Source organism: Entelurus aequoreus, linkage group LG14, assembly GCF_033978785.1.
Source record: "Entelurus aequoreus isolate RoL-2023_Sb linkage group LG14, RoL_Eaeq_v1.1, whole genome shotgun sequence".
In the NCBI taxonomy this organism is placed as follows: Eukaryota; Metazoa; Chordata; class Actinopteri; order Syngnathiformes; family Syngnathidae; genus Entelurus; species Entelurus aequoreus.
Window position 1 is genome coordinate 34828163 of NC_084744.1, and position 23265 is coordinate 34851427.

At 35.9% G+C, this 23265-nt stretch overlaps 1 protein-coding gene across 2 annotated transcripts in view; it reads left to right on the forward strand.

The window, feature by feature from the left end:
* Window positions 1–22429, forward strand: part of LOC133664808 (contactin-associated protein-like 2) — a 66340-nt gene extending 43911 nt beyond the window's left edge. Inside the window, exons 15-25 of one of the 2 annotated variants that reach the window (XM_062069727.1) lie at window positions 683–839; window positions 3118–3245; window positions 3319–3489; window positions 5752–5970; window positions 8020–8256; window positions 8318–8545; window positions 13739–13887; window positions 17119–17212; window positions 20048–20293; window positions 21473–21547; window positions 22230–22429. In XM_062069727.1, the coding sequence (XP_061925711.1) occupies window positions 683–839; window positions 3118–3245; window positions 3319–3489; window positions 5752–5970; window positions 8020–8256; window positions 8318–8545; window positions 13739–13887; window positions 17119–17212; window positions 20048–20293; window positions 21473–21547; window positions 22230–22429 (1904 nt within the window). Of the gene's footprint in view, window positions 1–682; window positions 840–3117; window positions 3246–3318; window positions 3490–5751; window positions 5971–8019; window positions 8257–8317; window positions 8546–13738; window positions 13888–17118; window positions 17213–19755; window positions 20294–21472; window positions 21548–22229 lie in introns of those variants that run through there. The other variant, XM_062069728.1, reaches the window with a different exon arrangement.
* The last annotated feature ends 836 nt before the right edge of the window (window positions 22430–23265 follow it).

The window sequence follows — 23265 nt, forward strand, 5'->3', positions numbered from 1 at the left end:
AAATCAATAAAAAGATGAATAAATAAATACTGACATGAATAAATCAATAAAAAGATGAATAAATAAATACTGACATGAATAAATCAATAAAAAGATGAATAAATAAATACTGACATGAATAAATCAATAAAAAAGATGAATAAATAAATACTGACATGAATAAATCAATAAAAAGATGAATAAATAAATACTGACATGAATAAATCAAAAAGATGAATACATAAATACTCACATGAATAAATATAATAAAAAGGTGAATAAATAAATACTGACATGAATAAATCAATAAAAAGATGAATAAATAAATACTGACATGAATAAATCAATAAAAAGATGAATACATAAATACTGACATGAATAAATCAATAAAAAGATGAATACATAAATACTGACATGAATAAATCAATAAAAAGATGAATACATAAATACTGACATGAATAAATGAATACAAAGATGAATACATAAATACTGACATGAATAAATGAATAAAAAGATAAATACTACATGAATAAATATAATACAAAGGTGAATAAAGGAGTAAGAAGTGTTCTGATCATGAATAAATATATTTCCATCTTCCTACGTGTCCAAAGTCCACAGGTGGCACCAAGACCAGATCAGACCAGACCAGACCAGACCAGGACAAGAAGTAAACAAATGATTGTTTGTTGTTGTGTTGCAGACGGTGAAGCGTTGACCTGGTGGGTGGGACAAGCCAATGACAGACATTCTTACTGGGGAGGTTCTTCTCCAGGAATACAGAAGTGTGCTTGTGGAATACAACACAATTGTACTGACAACACCCGCTTTTGTAACTGTGATGCTGACTCACACACCTGGTAAGTACACTTACTTACATTTATTTACACTTATTTACCCAACTGTACTGACAACACCCGCTTTTGTAACTGGGATGCTGACTCACACACCTGGTAAGTACACTTACTTACATTTATTTACACTTATTTACACAACTGTACTGACAACACCAGCTTTTGTAACTGTGATGCTAACTCACACACCTGGTAAGTACACTTACTTACATTTATTTACATGTATTTACATTTATTTACACGTATTTACATTTATTTACACTTATTTACATTTATTTACACTTATTTACACAACTGCACTGACAACACCCACGTTTGTAACTGTGATGCTGACTCACATTCCTGGTAAGTGCACTTATTTACATTTATTTACACTTATTTACCCAACTGCACTGACAACACACACTTTTGTAACTGTGATGCTGACTCACACACCTGGTAAGTACACTTACTTACATTTATTTACACTTATTTACATTTATTTACACTTATTTACATTTATTTACACTTATTTACACAACTGTACTGACAACACCCGCTTTTGTAACTGTGATGCTGACTCACACACCTGGTAAGTACACTTACTTACATTTATTTACACTTATTTACATTTATTTACATAACTGTACTGACAACACCCGCTTTTGTAACTGCGATGCTGACTCACACACCTGGTAAGTACACTTACTTACATTTATTTACATTTATTTACACTTATTTATTTACACTTATTTATTTACACTTATTTACCCAACTGTACTGACAACACCCGCTTTTGTAACTGTGATGCTGACTCACACACCTGGTAAGTACACTTACTTACATTTATTTACACTTATTTACATTTATTTATATGCATTTACATGTATCTACACATATTTACAATTATATATAGGTATTTACACTTATTTACATTTATTTATATGCATTTACATGTATCTACACATATTTACAATTATATATAGGTATTTACATGTATCTACACATATTTACATTTATATATAGGTATTTACATGTATCTACACATATTTACATTTATATATAGGTATTTACATGTATCTACACATATTTACATTTATATATAGGTATTTACATGTATCTACACATATTTACATTTATATATAGGTATTTACATGTATCTACACATATTTACATTTATATATAGGTATTTACATGTATCTACACATATTTACAATTATATATAGGTATTTACATGTATCTACACATATTTACATTTATATATAGGTATTTACATGTATCTACACATATTTACATTTATATATATGTATTTACATGTATCTACACATATTTACATTTGTTTCAATTTATTTACATGCATTTAAATTATAAAGACATATTTACATTTATTTACATGCATTTAAATTCTATACACATATTTACATTTATTTACACATAGGTACACTAATTTACATATAGCTACTAGCTACATTTTTTTTACATTTATTTAAACCTATTTACATCTATTTACACTTATCTACATTTATATAAATGTATGTTCATGTATTTACAAGTTAGCATTCATAACATTTACACGTATGTACACTAAGTTATATTTTTTAAATGTATTTACACATATTGACATGTATTTTCATTTTTCACTCTTATTCATAATTAATTACATTTATTTGTAAATATTTATTCTCTCACATGTGCCTTTTGGTATGATGACTTATACTATATATATATATATATATATATATATATATATATATATATATATATATATATATATATATATATCTATATATATATATATATATATAGATATATATATATATATACATATATATATATATATATACATATATATATAGATACATATATATATATATATATATATATATATATATATATATATATATATATATATATATATATATATATATATATACATATATATATATAGATACATATATAGACATATATACATATATATATATATATATATACATATATAGACATATATACATATATATATATATATATATACATATATATATATATGTATACATATATATATATATATAGACATATATACATATATATATACTTATATACATATATATATACATATATAGACATATATACATATATATATATATATATATGTCTATATATGTATATATATATATATGTATATATATATATATATATGTATATATATATATATATATATATATATATATATATATATATATATATATATATATATATATATATATATATATATATATGTATAGTAGTGACTACCGTGCGTGTGCAGGAGGGAAGATGGCGGCCTGCTGAACTACAAGGAGCACCTACCAGTCCGGCAGGTGGTTGTGGGCGACACCAGCAGACCCGGGTCCGAGGCCAAGCTGACGGTGGGGCCGCTGAGATGTCAGGGTGATGGTGAGTCCACACCACACCCAGCAGGACTCTGAGAAGACCACAAAGATGACTCTCATCTGTCTTTGCTCCACAGGCAAATACTGGAACGCTGCATCCTTCTCCAGTCCTGCAGCCTTCCTGCACTTCTCCTCCTTGGCAGCCCAGACCAGCTCGGACATCTCCTTCTACTTCAAGACCTCCTCCAGCCATGGAGTCTTCCTGGAACACTCTGGACCTTCTCACCTCCTTCGCATCCAGCTCACAGGTGCGTAGTGTCCCAGCGGTTCCGGGAGCCTTGTGGTCTGGGGCTGCTGTGCCCCTGGTCGGGTCACACGAGACCAACGAGTCCGAGGTAAGGGACCGAACGGGGACAAAAAAGACAAAGTTTCCTCAGCCGGGCCTGACCCCATGGTCCCCGGCCGGGCACAACCAGAAAAGGCACCTCCTCCAGTGGGCTCACCACACAGGTGGGTGTAGGGTGAGCTGGGCAGCAGTCTCAGGCAGGGAGGGCCCTTGGTGGTCAGATCCTCGGCTACAGAAGCTAGCTCTTGGGACGTGGAAGGTCACCTTGCAGTGGGGAGGAGCATGAGCTGGAGAAGTTCCGGCCCGGGATCTATTCGGACTCACATTAAAGGCTCTGGAACCAGTCCTCTGGAGAGGGCCTGGACCCTCATCCACTCTGGCAGTGAGATGCGCCAGGCCAGGCGGGCTCAGAGCCTGTACGTATGAATTTACCCTATTTTCCAGGCTACTTTGAACCGCTTTGAACCCTGCGGCTTGTCGAAAATGTACTTCCTGTTTCGTGCCTTGAACCCAAAGTCCATAGCATTTCTGCTAGTGGGACCATGACCATGACTTCTGTTTTGTTGGATCCGTTGTTTTACTACCGTGTTACATGTTTGGAAACAGTTAAGGTATGTATAGGAAGATTTACAACATATTTTGTATGGATTAGGTATGATCCCTAACCCTAACCCTAACCCTATATATCTACGGCTTACAGTCCGGTGCGGCTAATTTATGTCAAAATACTTATTTCATCTCAAATTTGGTGGGTGCAGCCTAAATACCGGTGCGCTCCATAGTCCGGAAAATGCAGTAACCCAGTAGACGAGTGGGTAGCTTCCCTGCGCCTGGGGGAGACCGGGTCCTGACTCTTGTTCTTACACACCAAAGGGTAACTCAGAGTACTTTGTTCTGCTGGAGGACTTCAACGCTCTCATTGGCTACGACACTGAAACCCTGAGAGGCGTAATTGGGAGAAAAGGTCTCCCGGATCTGAACCCAAGTTGTGTTTTGGTATTTGACTTTTCTGCCTGTCACAGATTGTCCGTAAGAAACACCGTGTTCAAACACTAGGGTGTCCATATGTGCACTTGGCACCAGGACACCCTCGGCCGCAGTTCCATGATCGACTTTGTGGTTGGGTCATCGGATTTGCGGTCTCATGTTTTGGACACTCGGGTGAAGAGAGGGGCGGAGCTTTCTACCGATCACCACCTGGTGGCGAGTTGGCTGCAATGGTGGGGGGAGGATGCCGGACAGACCTGGCAGGCCCAAACGCATTGTGAGGGTCTGCTGGGAACGTCTGGCAGAGTCTCCTGTCAGAGAGTTTCAATTCCCGCCTCTGGAAGAACTTTGAACATGTCACAAGGGAGGTGCTGGACATTGAGTCCGAGTGGACCATGTTCTGTACCTCTGTTGTCGAGACAGCCGACCTGTAGCCACGAGCTGGTTGGTCCGTGGTCATAATCCTAAAACCCGCTGGTCTTTTTGGCTCGTGGGACTCCAGAGACAGCGACCGGCCAAGTGGTGTGCGGCTTTGGCGGTCGCAGAGGCAAAAACTTGGACGTGGAGGAGTTGGGGGACTCTATGGAGAACGACTTCCGGTCAGCTTCAAAGCAATTCTGGACCACCCTCCGCCGCCTCAGGAAGGGGAAGCAGAGCACTGCCAACACCGTGTGGTGAGGACAGTGTGATGCTGACCTGGACTTGGGATGTTCTGTATCAGTGGAGGAAATACTTTGAAGAAAACTTCATCGCATGTACACAACTTCCTATGAGGAAGCCATGCCTGGGGACTCTGTGGTGGACTCTCCTATTTTTGTGGTTGAGGTTGCTGAGGTAGTTAATCAGCTCCTCGGTGGCAGGGTCTTGTGTGTGGGTTTTATCCGCCAGGAGTTCCTTAAGGCTCTGGATGCTGTGGGGCTGTTTTGGTTGACCAGACTTGGCAGCCTTGCATGGACAACAGGGGCGGTGCTTCTAGATTGGCAGACTGGGGTGGTGGTTCCTTGAAATAAGGGATCCGCAGGGTGTGTTCCAACTGCAGGATCACACTTCTCAGCCTTCCTGGTAAGGTGTACTGGAGAGTAGGTTACACCGAACTTTCCAACCTCGGTTTTAGGAGGGGCAATGTGGTTTTGGTCCTGGTCGTGGAACTGTGGACCAGCTCTACACCCCGGACAGGGTCCTGAAGGATGCACGGGAGTTTGCCCAAGCAGTCACAATGTGGACTTCGGTCTTTCAGGAGGATCCATGGTGTCCTTCTCCTTCCTGGTGGGCGGAGAGAGGATGGAGCTGTCGGTCCGCTCGCCAGCACCACTTCATGACGACCAGTGGCATCGCGTGGAGGCGGAGAAGAACGTCAAAGAAGTGTTGCTGCAGCTGGACGGCCGCTACCGAGAGGTCCGGCTCACCCCCCCACAGGGCCACACCAAGCTGGACTTGGACAGCAACCTGTATATTGGTAATACTCCCATAATAATAATAATATTATTATACTTTATTCTAATCAATATCAATTATGATAACAATATTCTGTATCGCTAAGACTTGCTTATTACTGTTAATGGTTATTGTTATTATTGTTTATTGTTATTATTGTTTATGTTTATTGTTATTACTGTTTATGGTTATTGTTATTACTGTTTATGGTTATAGTTATTACTGTTTATGTTTATTGTTATTACTGTTTATGTTTGTTATTACTGTTTATGGTTATTGTTATTACTGTTTATGTTTGTTATGACTGTTTATGGTTATTGTTATTATTGTTTATGTTTATTGTTATTACTGTTTATGTTTGTTATTACTGTTTATGGTTATTGTTGTTATTGTTTATGTTTATTGTTATTACTGTTTATGTTTGTTATTACTGTTTATGGTTATTGTTATTACTGTTTATGTTTGTTATTACTGTTTATGGTTATTGTTATTATTGTTTATGTTTATTGTTATTACTGTTTATGTTTGTTATTACTGTTTATGTTTGTTATTACTGTTTATGGTTATTGTTATTACTGTTTATGTTTGTTATTACTGTTTATGGTTATTGTTATTATTGTTTATGTTTATTTTTATTACTGTTTATGTTTGTTATTACTGTTTATGGTTATTGTTATTACTGTTTATGTTTATTACTGTTTATGGTTATTGTTATTACTGTTTATGTTTGTTATTACTGTTTATGTTTGTTATTACTGTTAATGGTTATAGTTATTACTGTTTATGGTTATTGTTATTACCGTTTATGGTTGTAGTTATTACTGTTTATGGTTATTGTTATTACTGTTTATGGTTATTGTTATTACCGTTAAAGGTTATTGTTATTACCGTTTGTTTATTGTTATTGTTATGGTTATCGTTAATATCGTTTTTGGTTATTGTTATTACTGTTTATGGTTATTATTACCGTTTATGTTTATTGCTATTACTGTTTATGTTTATCGTTATTACCGTTTATGTTTATTGTTATTGTTGTTTGTGGTTATCGTTATTACCGTTTATGGTTATTACCACTTATGGTTATTGTTATTGTTTATGGTTATTGTTATTACCGTTTATGGTTATTGTTATTGCCATTTATGGTTATCGTTAATATCGTTTGTGGTTATTGTTATTACTGTTTGTTTATTGTTATTACTGTTTATGTTTATCATTATTACCGTTTATGTTTATTGTTATTATTGTTTGTGGTTATCGTTATTACCGTTTATGGTTATTACCACTTATGGTTATTGTTATTGTTTATGGCTATTTTTATTACCGTTTATGGTTATTGTTATTACTGTGTGTTTATTGTTATCACTGTTTATGTTTATCGTTATCACCGTTTATGTTTATTACCAATTATGGTTATTGTTATTACTGTTTATGGTTATTGTTATTACCGTTCATGGTTATTGTTATTACCGTTTATGGTTATTAGCACTTAGGGTTATTGTTATTACTGTTTATGGTTATTGTCATTACGTTTGTTTTTTAGTTATTACCGTTTATGTTTATTGTTATTATTGTTTATGGTTATTGTTATTACCGTTTATGGTTATTGTTATTACTGTTTATGTTTATTGTTATCACTGTTTATGGTTATTGTTATTACTGTTCATGATTATTGTTATTACTGTTTATGGTTATTGTTATTACTGTTTGTTTATTGTTATGGTTATGGTTAATATCGTTTTTGGTTATTGTTATTACTGTTTATGGTTATTGTCATTATGTTTATGTTTATCATTATTACTGTTTATGTTTATTGTTATTATTGTTTATGGTTATAGTTATTACCGTTTATGGTTATAGTTATTACTGTTTATGGTTATTGTTATTACTGTTTATTGTTATTGTTTTTATTGTTTATGATTATCGTAATTATCATGTATGGTTATAGTTATTACTGTTTATGTTTATTGTTATTACTGTTAATGGTTACATGTCTTGTACATGTGAAGATGAATGCAGTCATTAATTATAATAATTTCCAACAACAACAACAACAACAACTTGTCCCCGTCAGGTGCGTCAGGAGGCCAGAGAAGTTTCCTGGGCTGCATGCGAGCGCTGCAGGTAAACGGGGTGACTCTGGACCTGGAGGAGAAGGCGGTGGGGGCCTCAGGGGTGAGTCCTGGCTGCCGGGGCCACTGCCAGACCCTGGGCTCCCAGTGCAGGAACGGCGGGAAGTGTGTGGAGAAGTACGACAGATATTCCTGCGACTGCACACTCAGCGCCTACGAAGGAGCCTTCTGTACCCAAGGTGCGCTCCAAGACCCTGGCACACCTGCCTGGCACACACTCACCTTTGTCCCTGCACCCAGACGTGGGAGCCTACTTCGAGACCGGGACCTTGGTGCGCTACGACTTCCGGCCCGAGGCGGCGCCCTCTGTGGCGCGGGAGGGGGAGCGCCTGCCGGGGGTTCCGATGGAGACCAACCTGACCCACGAGGAGCTGGTCTTCAGCTTCAGCACCTCCAGCGCCCCCTGCATTCTGGTCTACGTCAGCTCCAGGACTCTGGACTACCTGGCTGTGGTGCTCACAGACAACGGTAATCATTCTAATAATCACATCTTCGTCTTTTCAAAACCAATACAATGTTTAAAGTAACCCTTAGGGCTCCTCACCATCTGTTGAAGGTCCCAGGGACCCAACATGTAGGGCTCCTCACCATCTGTTGAAGGTCCCAGGGACCCAACATTTAGGGCTCCTCACCATCTGTTGAAGGTCCCAGGGACCCAACATTTAGGGCTCCTCACCATCTGTTGAAGGTCCCAGGGACCCAACATTTAGGGCTCCTCACCATCTGTTGAAGGTCCCAGGGACCCAACATTTAGGGCTCCTCACCATCTGTTGAAGGTCCCAGGGACCCAACATTTAGGGCTCCTCACCATCTGTTGAAGGTCCCAGGGACCCAACATTTAGGGCTCCTCACCATCTGTTGAAGGTCCCAGGGACCCAACATTTAGGGCTCCTCACCATCTGTTGAAGGTCCCAGGGACCCAACATTTAGGGCTCCTCACCATCTGTTGAAGGTCCCAGGGACCCAACATTTAGGGCTCCTCACCATCTGTTGAAGGTCCCAGGGACCCAACATTTAGGGCTCCTCACCATCTGTTGAAGGTCCCAGGGACCCAACATTTAGGGCTCCTCACCATCTGTTGAAGGTCCCACGGAACCAACATTTAGGGCTCCTCACCATCTGTTGAAGGTCCCAGGGACCCAACATTTAGGGCTCCTCACCATCTGTTGAAGGTCCCAGGGACTCAACATTTAGGGCTCACACCATCTGTTGAAGGTCCCAGGTACCCAACATTTAGGGCTCCTCACCATCTGTTGAAGGTCCCAGGTACCCAACATTTAGGGCTCCTCACCATCTGTTGAAGGTCCCAGGGACCCAACATTTAGGGCTCCTCACCATCTGTTGAAGGTCCCAGGGACCCAACATTTAGGGCTCCTCACCATCTGTTGAAGGTCCCAGGGACCCAACATTTAGGGCTCACACCATCTGTTGAAGGTCCCAGGTACCCAACATTTAGGGCTCCTCACCATCTGTTGAAGTTCCCAGGTACCCAACATTTAGGGCTCCTCACCATCTGTTGAAGGTCCCAGGGACCCAACATTTAGGGCTCCTCACCATCTGTTGAAGGTCCCAGGGACCCAACATTTAGGGCTCCTTACCATCTGTTGAAGGTCCCAGGGACCCAACATTTAGGGCTCCTCACCATCTGTTGAAGTTCCCAGGGACCCAACATTTAGTGCTCCTCACCATCTGTTGAAGGTCCCAGGGACCCAACATTTAGGGCTCCTCACCATCTGTTGAAGTTCCCAGGGACCCAACATTTAGGGCTCCTCACCATCTGTTGAAAGTCCCAGGGACCCAACATTTAGGGCTCCTCACCATCTGTTGAAGGTCCCAGGGACCCAACATTTAGGGCTCCTCACCATCTGTTGAAGGTCCCAGGGACCCAACATTTAGGGCTCACACCATCTGTTGAAGGTCCCAGGGACCCAACATTTAGGGCTCCTCACCATCTGTTAGAGGTCCCAGGGACCCAACATTTAGGGCTCCTCACCATCTGTTGAAGGTCCCAGGGACCCAACATTTAGGGCTCCTCACCATCTGTTGAAGGTCCCAGGGACCCAACATTTAGGGCTCACACCATCTGTTGAAGGTCCCAGGGACCCAACATTTAGGGCTCCTCACCATCTGTTGAAGGTCCCAGGGACCCAACATTTAGGGCTCCTCACCATCTGTTGAAGGTCCCAGGGACCCAACATTTAGGGCTCCTCACCATCTGTTGAAGGTCCCAGGGACCCAACATTTAGGGCTCCTCACCATCTGTTGAAGGTCCCAGGGACCCACCATTTAGGGCTCACACCATCTGTTGAAGGTCCCAGGGACCCAAAATTTAGGGCTCCTCACCATCTGTTGAAGGTCCCAGGGACCCAACATTTAGGGCTCCTCACCATCTGTTGAAGGTCCCAGGGACCCAACATTTAGGGCTCCTCACCATCTGTTGAAGGTCCCAGGGACCCAACATTTAGGGCTCCTCACCATCTGTTGAAGGTCCCAGGGACCCAACATTTAGGGCTCCTCGCCATCTGTTGAAGGTCCCAGGGACCCAACATTTAGGGCTCCTCACCATCTGTTGAAGGTCCCAGGGACCCAACATTTAGGGCTCACACCATCTGTTGAAGGTCCCAGGGACCCAACATTTAGGGCTCCTCACCATCTGTTGAAGGTCCCAGGGACCCAACATTTAGGGCTCACACCATCTGTTGAAGGTCCCAGGGACCCAACATTTAGGGCTCCTCACCATCTGTTGAAGGTCCCAGGGACCCAACATTTAGGGCTCACACCATCTGTTGAAGGTCCCAGGGACCCAACATTTAGGGCTCCTCACCATCTGTTGAAGGTCCCAGGGACCCAACATTTAGGGCTCCTCACCATCTGTTGAAGGTCCCAGGGACCCAACATTTAGGGCTTCTCACCATCTGTTGAAGGTCCCAGGGACCCAACATTTAGGGCTCCTCACCATCTGTTGAAGGTCCCAGGGACCCAATATTTAGGGCTTCTCACCATCTGTTGAAGGTCCCAGGGACCCAACATTTAGGGCTCCTCACCATCTGTTGAAGGTCCCAGGGACCCAATATTTAGTGCTCCTCACCATCTGTTGAAGGTCCCAGGGACCCAACATTTAGGGCTTCTCACCATCTGTTGACGGTCCCAGGGACCCAACATTTAGGGCTCCTCACCATCTGTTGAAGGTCCCAGGGACCCAACATTTAGTGCTCCTCACCATCTGTTGAAGGTCCCAGGGACCCAACATTTAGTGCTCCTCACCATCTGTTGAAGGTCCCAAGGACCCAACATTTAGGGCTCCTCACCATCTGTTGAAGGTCCCAGGGACCCAACATTTAGGGCTCCTCACCATCTGTTGAAGGTCCCAGGGACCCAACATTTAGGGCTCCTCACCATCTGTTGAAGGTCCCAGGGACCCAAAAGGGTCTCGGGCATGAAATAGTTGAAAACAAGTAGTATATTTGTATTTGTACTTTCAACACTATTGTTCTATAGATCATTTTCAGGTCACTTCCTGGTGTCATACTAATATTGATTATTGTAAATATCTACATCAACTTCCTGGTGTCATACTAATATTTATTATTGTAAATATCTACATCAACTTCCTGGTGTCATACTAATATTGATTATTGTAAATATCTACATCAACTTCCTGGTGTCATACTAATATTGATTATTGTAAATATCTACATCAACTTCCTGAGTTATTAATTTTGACAGTTTTAAAGAGAAACTAGTCGTCATTTGAGAGTCAACATTATTATTCTTACATCTTTTATTCCTCTTTTTCAGTACTTTTTGTGTAACAATATTTGTTTTTAATTTGGAGGTGTTGAATTTGCCATGTAAAATCGCTGATGCTAATCAGTAGCATGTCTATGGCACATCCAATGCAAGTTAGCATGGAGCTAGGTCACTTGATGTCAAGTTATTTAGTGTTGACTTTAGAAGTCAACTCTGACAAGATGCTAGCTGTCTGCTAAGCTAGCAAAAAGAGCAGAACTGACTTCTTGTATCGGCCTGGAATGGAATGAGTACTACCACTACTACTACTCCCACTACTACTACTACTACTCCTCCCACTACTCATCCCACTACTACTACTGCCACTACTACTACTACTACTCCCACTACTACTACTACTACCACTACTCCCACTAATACTACTACTACTACTACTACTCCTCCCACTACTACTACTACTACTCCCACTAATACTACTACTACTACTACTACTACCACTACTACTACCACTACTACTACTACTCCTCCCACTACTACTACTACTTCTACTACTCCCACTACTACTACTACTCCCACTACTACTACTACTACTACTACTACTCCCACTACTACTACTACTACTACTCCCACTACTACTACTACTACTACTACTCCTCCCACTACTACTACTCCCACTACTACTACTACTACTACTACTACTACTAGTATTACTACCATTCATTCCACTTTTATTTATTTGTTTATGTATATTTTATTCCGTACCAATACTACTACCATTTATTTGATGTTGTATTTGTTTATTTACTTCAATTGTACTACTATTTATTTTAATGTTTTATTTTATTTGAATTGTAGTCGCTTCATAATGTTACTACCAATTTATTTTAGTTTTTATTCAGTTATGCATAGTTTATTTATATCCTAAACCATTTATATACTATTTATCTTTTGTTTATTCATTTCATTGTATTACTATTTATTTCAATGTTTTATTTTATTTCATTTTTTATTTTAATTGTATTCATTTCATAACGTTATTGCTACCATTTATTTTAGTTGTATTTTTCATTTAGTTATGCATAGTTTATTGATTTGATAGCATTACTACTACCATTTATTTTAAGTTTTATTTGTGTGTTTCAATTGTACTACTATTTAATTTAATGTTTTATTTTATTTCATTTTTTATTTTAATTGTATTTATTTCATTCCATATATTTTATTTGAAATTTTTTTATTTAGTTATGCAGTTTATTGATTTTATACCATTATTAATACCATTTATTTTAGCTTTATCTTTTGTTTATTCATTTCAATCGTTTTACTACTATTTATTTGTAATGTTTTATGGTATTTCATGTTTTAATTTGAACTATTCATCATATCACATTGTTACCACCATTTGTTTTGGTTTAGTTTGATTAATTATTTATGCGTATTTTATACCATTCATTTTAGTGGTAGTTTTTAATTGTTTATTCATTTCAATTCCATTTATGTTATACAATTATTACTGACATTTATGTGATCTCTTTTTATAATTTATGTATATATTCATATATATTTTATACATTTATTACAATCAGTTATTTATTTGTTTAATCTATTTAAAAAATATATTATATATATTATTATTACTACTGCTTATTGTATTTATTATTCATGAATTTATTTCATTGTATTAATTTCATACCATTATTAATACCACTGTTTTATTATTGTTTATGTATATATTTTAACTGTATGTATTTTATACCATTATTACTTTTTTTTAATTGAATTTGTATTTATTTTATATTATTAATTTTACCTTTTTCATTTCATTTTATTTAACACTTCTGCTCTCATCGTGGGTTTATGTGTGCGTGTGTGTGCGTGTGTGTGTGTGTGTGTGTGTGTGTGTGTGTGCAGGCACGCTGCAGGTGCGCTACAGACTGGGAGGTCCCCCAGAAGCCTTCATCATAAACGTGGATGATCATCATCATCCTCAGCGGCGTGTGAACGACGGCCAACCTCACACGCTCAACTTGACACGGCACCTGCGTCACGTCCACCTGCAGGTACGCCGCGCTCGAGCACCAGAAAGGTGTGACGTGACCACACTAAACAGGAAGTGCCAACACACAAATCAGAGAACAACACAAAGAGCAACTTCCTGTCAGCAAGCAGAAGTCAAGTAGAGTACTAGTATCACTGGAGGACCAGGCTAAACATGTTACACACCGAGAGGCAGACATGCTAATCACTAAGCTAAGCTAGCGAGGAACAACAGAAGTAGAAATAAGTGAAGATGGTTAGCACCTTACAGAAGAAAGTAAGCAGTTATTAATAAACAAGTAGATTAATCACATTATTAATAAACAAGTAGATTAATCATAATAATAAACAAGTAGATTAATCATATTATTAATAAACAAATAGATTAATCATATTATTAATAAACAAGTAGATTAATCATATTAATAAACAAGTAGATTAATCATAATAATAAACAAGTAGATGAATCATATTATTAATAAAACAAATAGATTAATCATATTATTAATAAACAAGTAGATTAATCATAATAATAAACAAGTAGATTAATCATATTATTAATAAACAAGTAGATTAATCATATTATTAATAAACAAGTAGATTAATCACATTATTAATAAACAAGTAGATTAATCATATTATTAATAAACAAGTAGATTAATCATAATAATAAACAAGTAGATTAATCATATTATTAATAAACAAATAGATTAATCATATTATTAATAAACAAGTAGATTAATCATAATAATAAACAAGTAGATTAATCATATTATTAATGAACAAGTAGATTAATCATATTATTAATGAACAAGTAGATTAATCATAATAATAAACAAGTAGATTAATCATATTATTAATAAACAAGTAGATTAATCACATTATTAATAAACAAGTAGATTAATCATATTATTAATAAACAAGTAGATTAATCATAATAATAAACAAGTAGATTAATCATATTATTAATAAACAAATAGATTAATCATATTATTAATAAACAAGTAGATTAATCATAATAATAAACAAGTAGATTAATCATATTATTAATAAACAAGTAGATTAATCACATTATTAATAAACAAGTAGATTAATCATATTATTAATAAACAAGTAGATTAATCATAATAATAAACAAGTAGATTAATCATATTATTAATAAACAAATAGATTAATCATATTATTAATAAACAAGTAGATTAATCATATTATTAATAAACAAGTAGATTAATCATAATAATAAACAAGTAGATTAATCATATTATTAATAAACAAATAGATTAATCATATTATTAATAAACAAGTAGATTAATCATAATAATAAACAAGTAGATTAATCATATTATTAATAAACAAGTAGATTAATCACATTATTAATAAACAAGTAGATTAATCATATTATTAATAAACAAGTAGATTAATAATAATTATAAACAAGTAGATTAATCACATTATTAATAAACAAGTAGATTAATCCTATTATTAATAAACAAGTAGATTAATAATAATAATAAACAAGTAGATTAATCATATTATTAATAAACAAATAGATTAATCATATTATTAATAAACAAGTAGATTAATCACATTATTAATAAACAAGTAGATTAATCCTATTGTATTAATAAACAAATAGATTAATCATATTATTAATAAACAAGTAGATTAATCAAATTATTAATAAACAAGTAGATTAATCATAATAATAAACAAGTAGATTAATCATATTATTAATAAACAAGTAGATTAATCACATTATTAATAAACAAGTAGATTAATCATATTATTAATAAACAAATAGATTAATCATATTATTAATAAACAAGTAGATTAATCATAATAAACAAGTAGATTAATCATATTATTAATAAACAAGTAGATTAATCACATTATTAATAAACAAGTAGATTAATCACATTATTAATAAACAAGTAGATTAATAATAATAATAAACAAGTAGATTAATCACATTATAAATTAACAAGTACATTAATCATATTATTAATAAACAAATAGATTAATCATATTATTAATAAACAAGTAGATTAATCATGATAATAAACAAGTAGATTAATCATATTATTAATAAACAAGTAGATTAATCACATTATTAATAAACAAGTAGATTAATCATATTATTAATAAACAAGTAGATTAATCATAATAATAAACAAGTAGATTAATCATATTATTAATAAACAAGTAGATTAATCACATTATTAATAAACAAGTAGATTAATCATATTATTAATAAACAAGTAGATTAATCACATTATTAATAAACAAGTAGATTAATCACATTATTAATAAACAAGTAGATTTATCATATTATTAATAAACAAGTAGATTAATCACATTATTAATAAACAAGTAGATTTATCATATTAATAAACAAGTAGATTAATCAAATTATTAATAAACAAGTAGATTAATCACAATATTAATAAACAAGTAGATTAATCATATTATTAATAAACAAGTAGATTAATCATATTATTAATAAACAAGTAGATTTATCATATTATTAATAAACAAGTAGATGAATCACATTATTAATAAACAAGTAGATTAATCACATTATTAATAAAGAAGTAGTAGTCCTCCATAGTACCTAGTACTACTTGCATGTTGCTGTTGATCACATACACCAAGTAGTAGTACTCCATAACAAGCTAGTACTACCTGCATGTTGCAGTTGATCAGGTACAGCAAGTAGTAGTAGTACTCCATAACAAGCTAGTACTACTTGCATGTTGCAGTTGATCAGGTACAGCAAGTAGTAGTACTCCATAACAAGCTAGTACTACTTGCATGTTGCAGTTGATCAGGTACAGCAAGTAGTAGTAGTACTCCATAACAAGCTAGTACTACTTGCATGTTGCAGTTAATCACGTACAGCAAGTAGTAGTACTCCATAACAAGCTAGTACTACTTGCATGTTACAGTTAATCAGGTACACCAAGTAGTAGTAGTACTCCATACCAAGCTAGTACTACTTGTTAGTACTCCATAACAAGCTAGTACTACTTGTTAATACTCCATAACAAGCTAGTACTACTTGCATGTTGCAGTTGATCAGGTACACCAAGTAGTAGTACTCCATAGTACCTAGTACTTCTTGCATGTTGCAGTTGATCACGTACACCAAGTAGTAGTACTCCATAGCAAGCTAGTACTACTTGTTAGTACTCCATAGCAAGCTAGTACTACTTGTTAGTACTCCATAACAAGCTAGTACTACTTGCATGTTGCAGTTGGACCACTACCCCGCAAGCAGCTACTTCCTGCCTGACTCATCCCACACAGAATTCAACTTACTTAAAAGTCTCTTTCTTGGAAAAGTATTTGGTGAGTAACTGAAATACTTTGATAGTATTTGTACTACTTCAAGTATTTGTACTACTTCAAGTATTTGTACTACTTCCAGTATTTGTACTACTTCAATGTGTTATCACTGGCTGCTGCTCCTATCAGTAAACAATAACATTTATCATTATGATATCTGATCAATAATCAATAAACATTTATTAACATTATGAGATCTTATCATAATCAATAACATTTACTATCATTATGATATCTTATTAATAATAACATTTATTAGCATAATGAGATTGTATTAATAATCAATAACATGCATTACAATTATAAGATCTTATCAATAATCAATAAACATTTATTAACATAATGATATATTATTAATCAATAAACATTTATGAACATTATGAGATATTAATAATCAATAAACTTTTATGACCATTATGACATCTTATTAATAATCAATGAACATTTATTAACATTATAGATCTTATTAATAGTCAATAAACATTTTTTAAAATAATGAGATCTTATTAATAATCAATGCACATTTATTAACATTATAAGATCTTATTATTAGTCAATAAACATGTATTAACATGATGAAATCTTATTAATAATCAATAAACATTTATTAACATAATGAGATTGTATTAATAATCAATGACAATTTATTGACATGAGATCTTACTAATAATCAATGAACATGCATTAACATTATGAAATCATATTAATAATCAATAAACATGTATTAACATAAGATCTTATTAATAATCAATGAATATTTATTAACATTATTAGATCGTATTAATAATCAAACATGTATTAACATGGAATCGTATTAATAATTAATGAACATTTATTAACATTATGAAATTGTATTAATAATCAATAAACATCATAAGATCTTATTAATAATCAATAAACATGTATTAACATAATGAGATCTTATTAATAATCAATGAATATTTATTAACATTATACAATCTTATCAATAATCAATAAACATTAACATGATGAGATGTTATTCATAATCAAACATTTATTAACATGAGATTTTATTAATAATCAATGAACACGTATTAACATGAAATCTTATAATGTTAATAAATGTTCATTAATTATCAATAAGATCTTATTAATAATCAATAAACATGTATTAATATTATGAGGTCTTATTATTAATAAATGAACATGTGTTAACATAATGAGATCTTATTAATAATCAATGACTATTTATAAACATTATAGGATCTTATTAATAATCAATAATCATTTATTAACATTAAATCGTATTAATAATCAATTAACATTCATTAACATTATGAGGTCTTATTCATAATCAATAAACATGTATTAACATAATGAGATCGTATTAATAATCAATAACATGCATTAACATTATACGATCTTATTAATAATCAATAAAAATGTATTAACATAATGAGATATTAATAATCAATAAACATTTATGAACATTATGACATATTATTAATAATCAATGAACATTTATTAACATCATAATGGGATCTTACTAATAATCAATGAACATTTATTAACATAATGAGATCTTATAAATAATCAATGAACATTTATTAATACAAGATCTTATTAATAATCAAACATTTATTAACATGATGAAATCTTATTATAATCAATACACATTTATTAACATAATGAGATTTTATTAATAATCAATGAAAATGTATTGACATGAGATCTTATTAATAATCAATGAACATTTAGAAATCTTATTAACAATCAATAAACATTTATTAACATGAGATCTTATTAATAATCAAACATTTATTAACATTATAATATCTTATTAATAATCAATAAACATATATTAACATTATGAGATCTTATTAATCATCAATTAACATTTATAAACATTAGATCTTATTAATAATCAATAAACATTTATTAACATAATGAGATCTTATTAATAATCAATGAACATGCATTAAAATTATGAAATCGTATTAGTCAATAAACATTTATTAACATTATGAGGTCTTAATAATAATCAATAAACATGTATTAACATAATGACATCTTATTAATCAATGAATATTTATTAAAATTATAAAATCTAATTAATCAAAAAACATTTATTAATATTATGAGGTCTTAATAATCAATAAACATGTATTAACACAATGAGATCTTAATAAATAATCAACATTTATTAACATTATAAGATCTTATTAATCAAACATTTATTAACATGAAATCTCATTAATAATTAATGAACATTTATTAACATTATAAGATCTTATTAATAATCAATAAACATTAATTATCTGTTATCTCTGACCTTCTTCCTGTTTCCCCTGACCCTCTTCCTGTTTCCTCTGACCCTCTTCCTGTTTCCTTTTACCTTCTTCCTGTTACCTCTGACCCTCTTCCTGTTTCCTTTTACCTTCTTCCTGTTACCTCTGACCCTCTTCCTGTTGCCTCTGACCCTCTTCCTGTTACCTCTGACCCTCTTCCTGTTTCCTCTGACCCTCTTCCTGTTACCTCTGACCTTCTTCCTGTTTCCTTTGACCCTCTTCCTGTTTCCCCTGCAGATGTTTGCTAGCATGAATAATGACTGGTGTATTACAGAAACGGGCTAGTTTGATCCCATCCTGACCCTCTTCCTGTTTCCTCTGACCTTCTTCCTGGTTCCTCTGACCTTTTTCCTGGTTCCTTTGACTTTCTTCCTGTTTCCTGTGACTTTCTTCCTGTTTCCTCTGACTCTCTTCCTATTTCCTCTGACCCTCTTCCTGTTTCCTCTGACCTTCTTTCTGTTACCTCTGACTTTCTTCCTGTTACCTCTGACCCTCTTCCTGTTACCTCTGCCGTCTTGCTGTGTCCCAGAGACGGGTGAGATGGATGGCATCCTGATTGAGCGCTACAACAGTCCAGGCTTTGTGGGCTGCATGTCCAGGGTGAGCTTCAAGTCCAGGGTGAGCTTCCAGCAGGTGTCTCCTCTTAAAGCTGCACTACGTCAACATCAGCTGTCACCTGTCAGCACCTTGGGCATCTTGGTGCCTTCTAACTGTGGTGCGTCTCCTCGCACCCTCTCACCCCTCACACCCAGCGACCCCTGGCACCTGCAAACAGGTGTGTGTGTGTGGGTGTGTGTAGACACAGGTGTGTGTGTGTGGACACAGGTGTGTGTGTGTGTAGACACAGGTGTGTGTGGGTGTGTGTGTGTAGACACAAGTGTGTGTGTGTGTGTGTGTGTAGACACAGGTGTGTGTGTGTAGACAGGTGTGTGTGTAGACACAGGTGTTTGTGTGTAGACACAAGTGTGTGTGTAGACACAGGTGTGTGGGTGTAGACACAGGTGTGTGTGTAGACACAAGTGTTTGTGTGTAGACACAGGTGTTTGTGTGTAGACACAGGTGTTTGTGTGTAGACACAGGTGTTTGTGTGTAGACACAGGTGTGTGTGTAGACACAGGTGTTTGTGTGTAGACAGGTGTTTGTGTGTAGACACAGGTGTGTGTCTAGACACAAGTGTTTGTGTGTAGACACAGGTGTGTGTGTAGACACAGGTGTTTGTGTGTAGACACAGGTGTTTGTGTGTAGACACAGGTGTGTGTGTGTGTAGACACAGGTGTTTGTGTGTAGACACAGGTGTGTGTGTAGACACAGGTGTTTGTGTGTAGACACAGGTGTGTGTGTAGACACAGGTGTTTGTGTGTAGACACAGGTGTGTGTGTAGACACAGGTGTTTGTGTGTAGACAGGTGTTTGTGTGTAGACACAGGTGTGTGTGTAGACACAAGTGTTTGTGTGTAGACACAGGTGTGTGTGTAGACACAGGTGTTTGTGTGTAGACACAGGTGTTTGTGTGTAGACACAGGTGTGTGTGTGTGTAGACACAGGTGTTTGTGTGTAGACACAGGTGTGTGTGTAGACACAGGTGTTTGTGTGTAGACACAGGTGTTTGTGTGTAGACACAGGTGTTTGTGTGTAGACACAGGTGTGTGTGTAGACACAGGTGTTTGTGTGTAGACACAGGTGTGTGTGTAGACACAGGTGTTTGTGTGTAGACACAGGTGTGTGTGTAGACACAGGTGTGTGTGTAGACACAGGTGTTTGTGTGTAGACACAGGTGTGTGTGTAGACACAGGTGTTTGTGTGTAGACACAGGTGTGTGTGTAGACACAGGTGTTTGTGTGTAGACACAGGTGTTTGTGTGTGTAGACACAGGTGTTTGTGTGTAGACACAGGTGTTTGTGTGTGTAGACACAGGTGTTTGTGTGTGTAGACACAGGTGTGTTGACATGTTCCAGGTGGAGGTGTGTTGACGTGGAGTGAGGACAGGTCCAGCAGGAACAAGGTCCACCACAACTCTGCTCTGATTGCAGGTAAATAACTCCCAGCATGCATCAGTGTGTCAGGTAACAGGAAGTAGATTGATCTTTTCTTACTCTCAATGACATGTTTTATTTTGAAAAAATGTTTTGTATTCTTCTACAAAAAAGTAGACAAAGTTTAAATGTGATACATTTGTCAAGGTTATTGTTACAATTATTGTTAATGATAATACATTATTATTATTATTATTATCCTGTCCGTCTCCAACTTTCATCTTGGGGCCTTGAACGCACCACAGTTATGTGGCAGTGCACGACTGAAATGTAAACATGTCACATCTTCAAATACACTAATCATCTATACAATAATATGATATATGAAATATTAATATATGATGGATATTACTATATAAATATTAATATGATGTATGAAATATTAATATATGTTACTATATAAATATTAGTATATGATAGATATTACTATATGAAATATTAATATATGATAGATATTACTATATAAATATTAATATATGATAGATATTACTATATAAATATTAATATATGATGTATATTACAATATCAAATATTAATATATGATAGATATTACTATATGATATATATTACTATATAAATATTATTATATATATTACTATATAAATATGAATATATGATGTATATTACAATATTAAATATTAATATATGATAGATTTGAGCAGCGTCTTTGTTCCTGCAGGTGTGGTTGCCATGGTGATTTTGGGGGTGTTGTGCCTCCTGGTGCTGGTGGTGCGTCACATGTTCCGACACAAAGGTTCCTACCACACCAACGAGGCCAAAGGGGCGGAGTCAGCGGACTGCGCCGACGCCGCCATCATCGTCAACGACCCCGCCTTCACCGAGAGCATCGACGAGAGCAAGAAGGAGTGGTTCATCTAGACCCACACCGCTGTGGGACGTCACAGACCCACCGCTGTGGGACGTCACAGACCCACCGCTGTGGGACGTCACAAACTCACGCCGATGTGGGACATCACAGACCCACGCCGGTGTGGTACGTCACAGACCCACACCGCTGTGGGACATAACAGACCCACACCACTGTGGGATGTCACAGACTCACAATGGTGTGGAATGGCAGACTCACAACGCTGTGGGACGTCACAGACTCACAACGCTGTGGGACATCACAGACCCACACCGCTGTGGGATGTCACAGACTCACAACGCTGTGGGACGTCAGACTCACAACGGTGTGGGACGTCACAGACTCACAATGCTGTGGGACATCACAGACTCATGCCGCTGTGGGACATAAGACCCACACCGATGTGGGACGTCACAGACTCACAACGGTATGGGACGTCAGACTCACAATGGTGTGGGACGTCACAGACTCACAACAGTGTGGGACGTCAGACTCACAACGGTGTGGGACGTGAGACTCACAATGGTGTGGGACGTCACAGACCCGCAACGCTGTGGGACATCACAGACCCGCACTGCTGTGGGACGTCACAGACCCACACCGCTGTGGGATGTCACAGACTCACAACGCTGTGGGATGTCACAGACTCACAACGCTGTGGGACGTCAGACTCACACCGATGTGGGATGTCACAGACTCAACGCTGTGGGACGTCACAGACTCACGCCGCTGTGGGACATCAGACCCACACCGATGTGGGACGTCACAGACCCACAACGGTATGGGACGTCACGGACTCACAATGGTGTGGGACGTCAGACTCACAATGGTGTTGGACATGAGACTC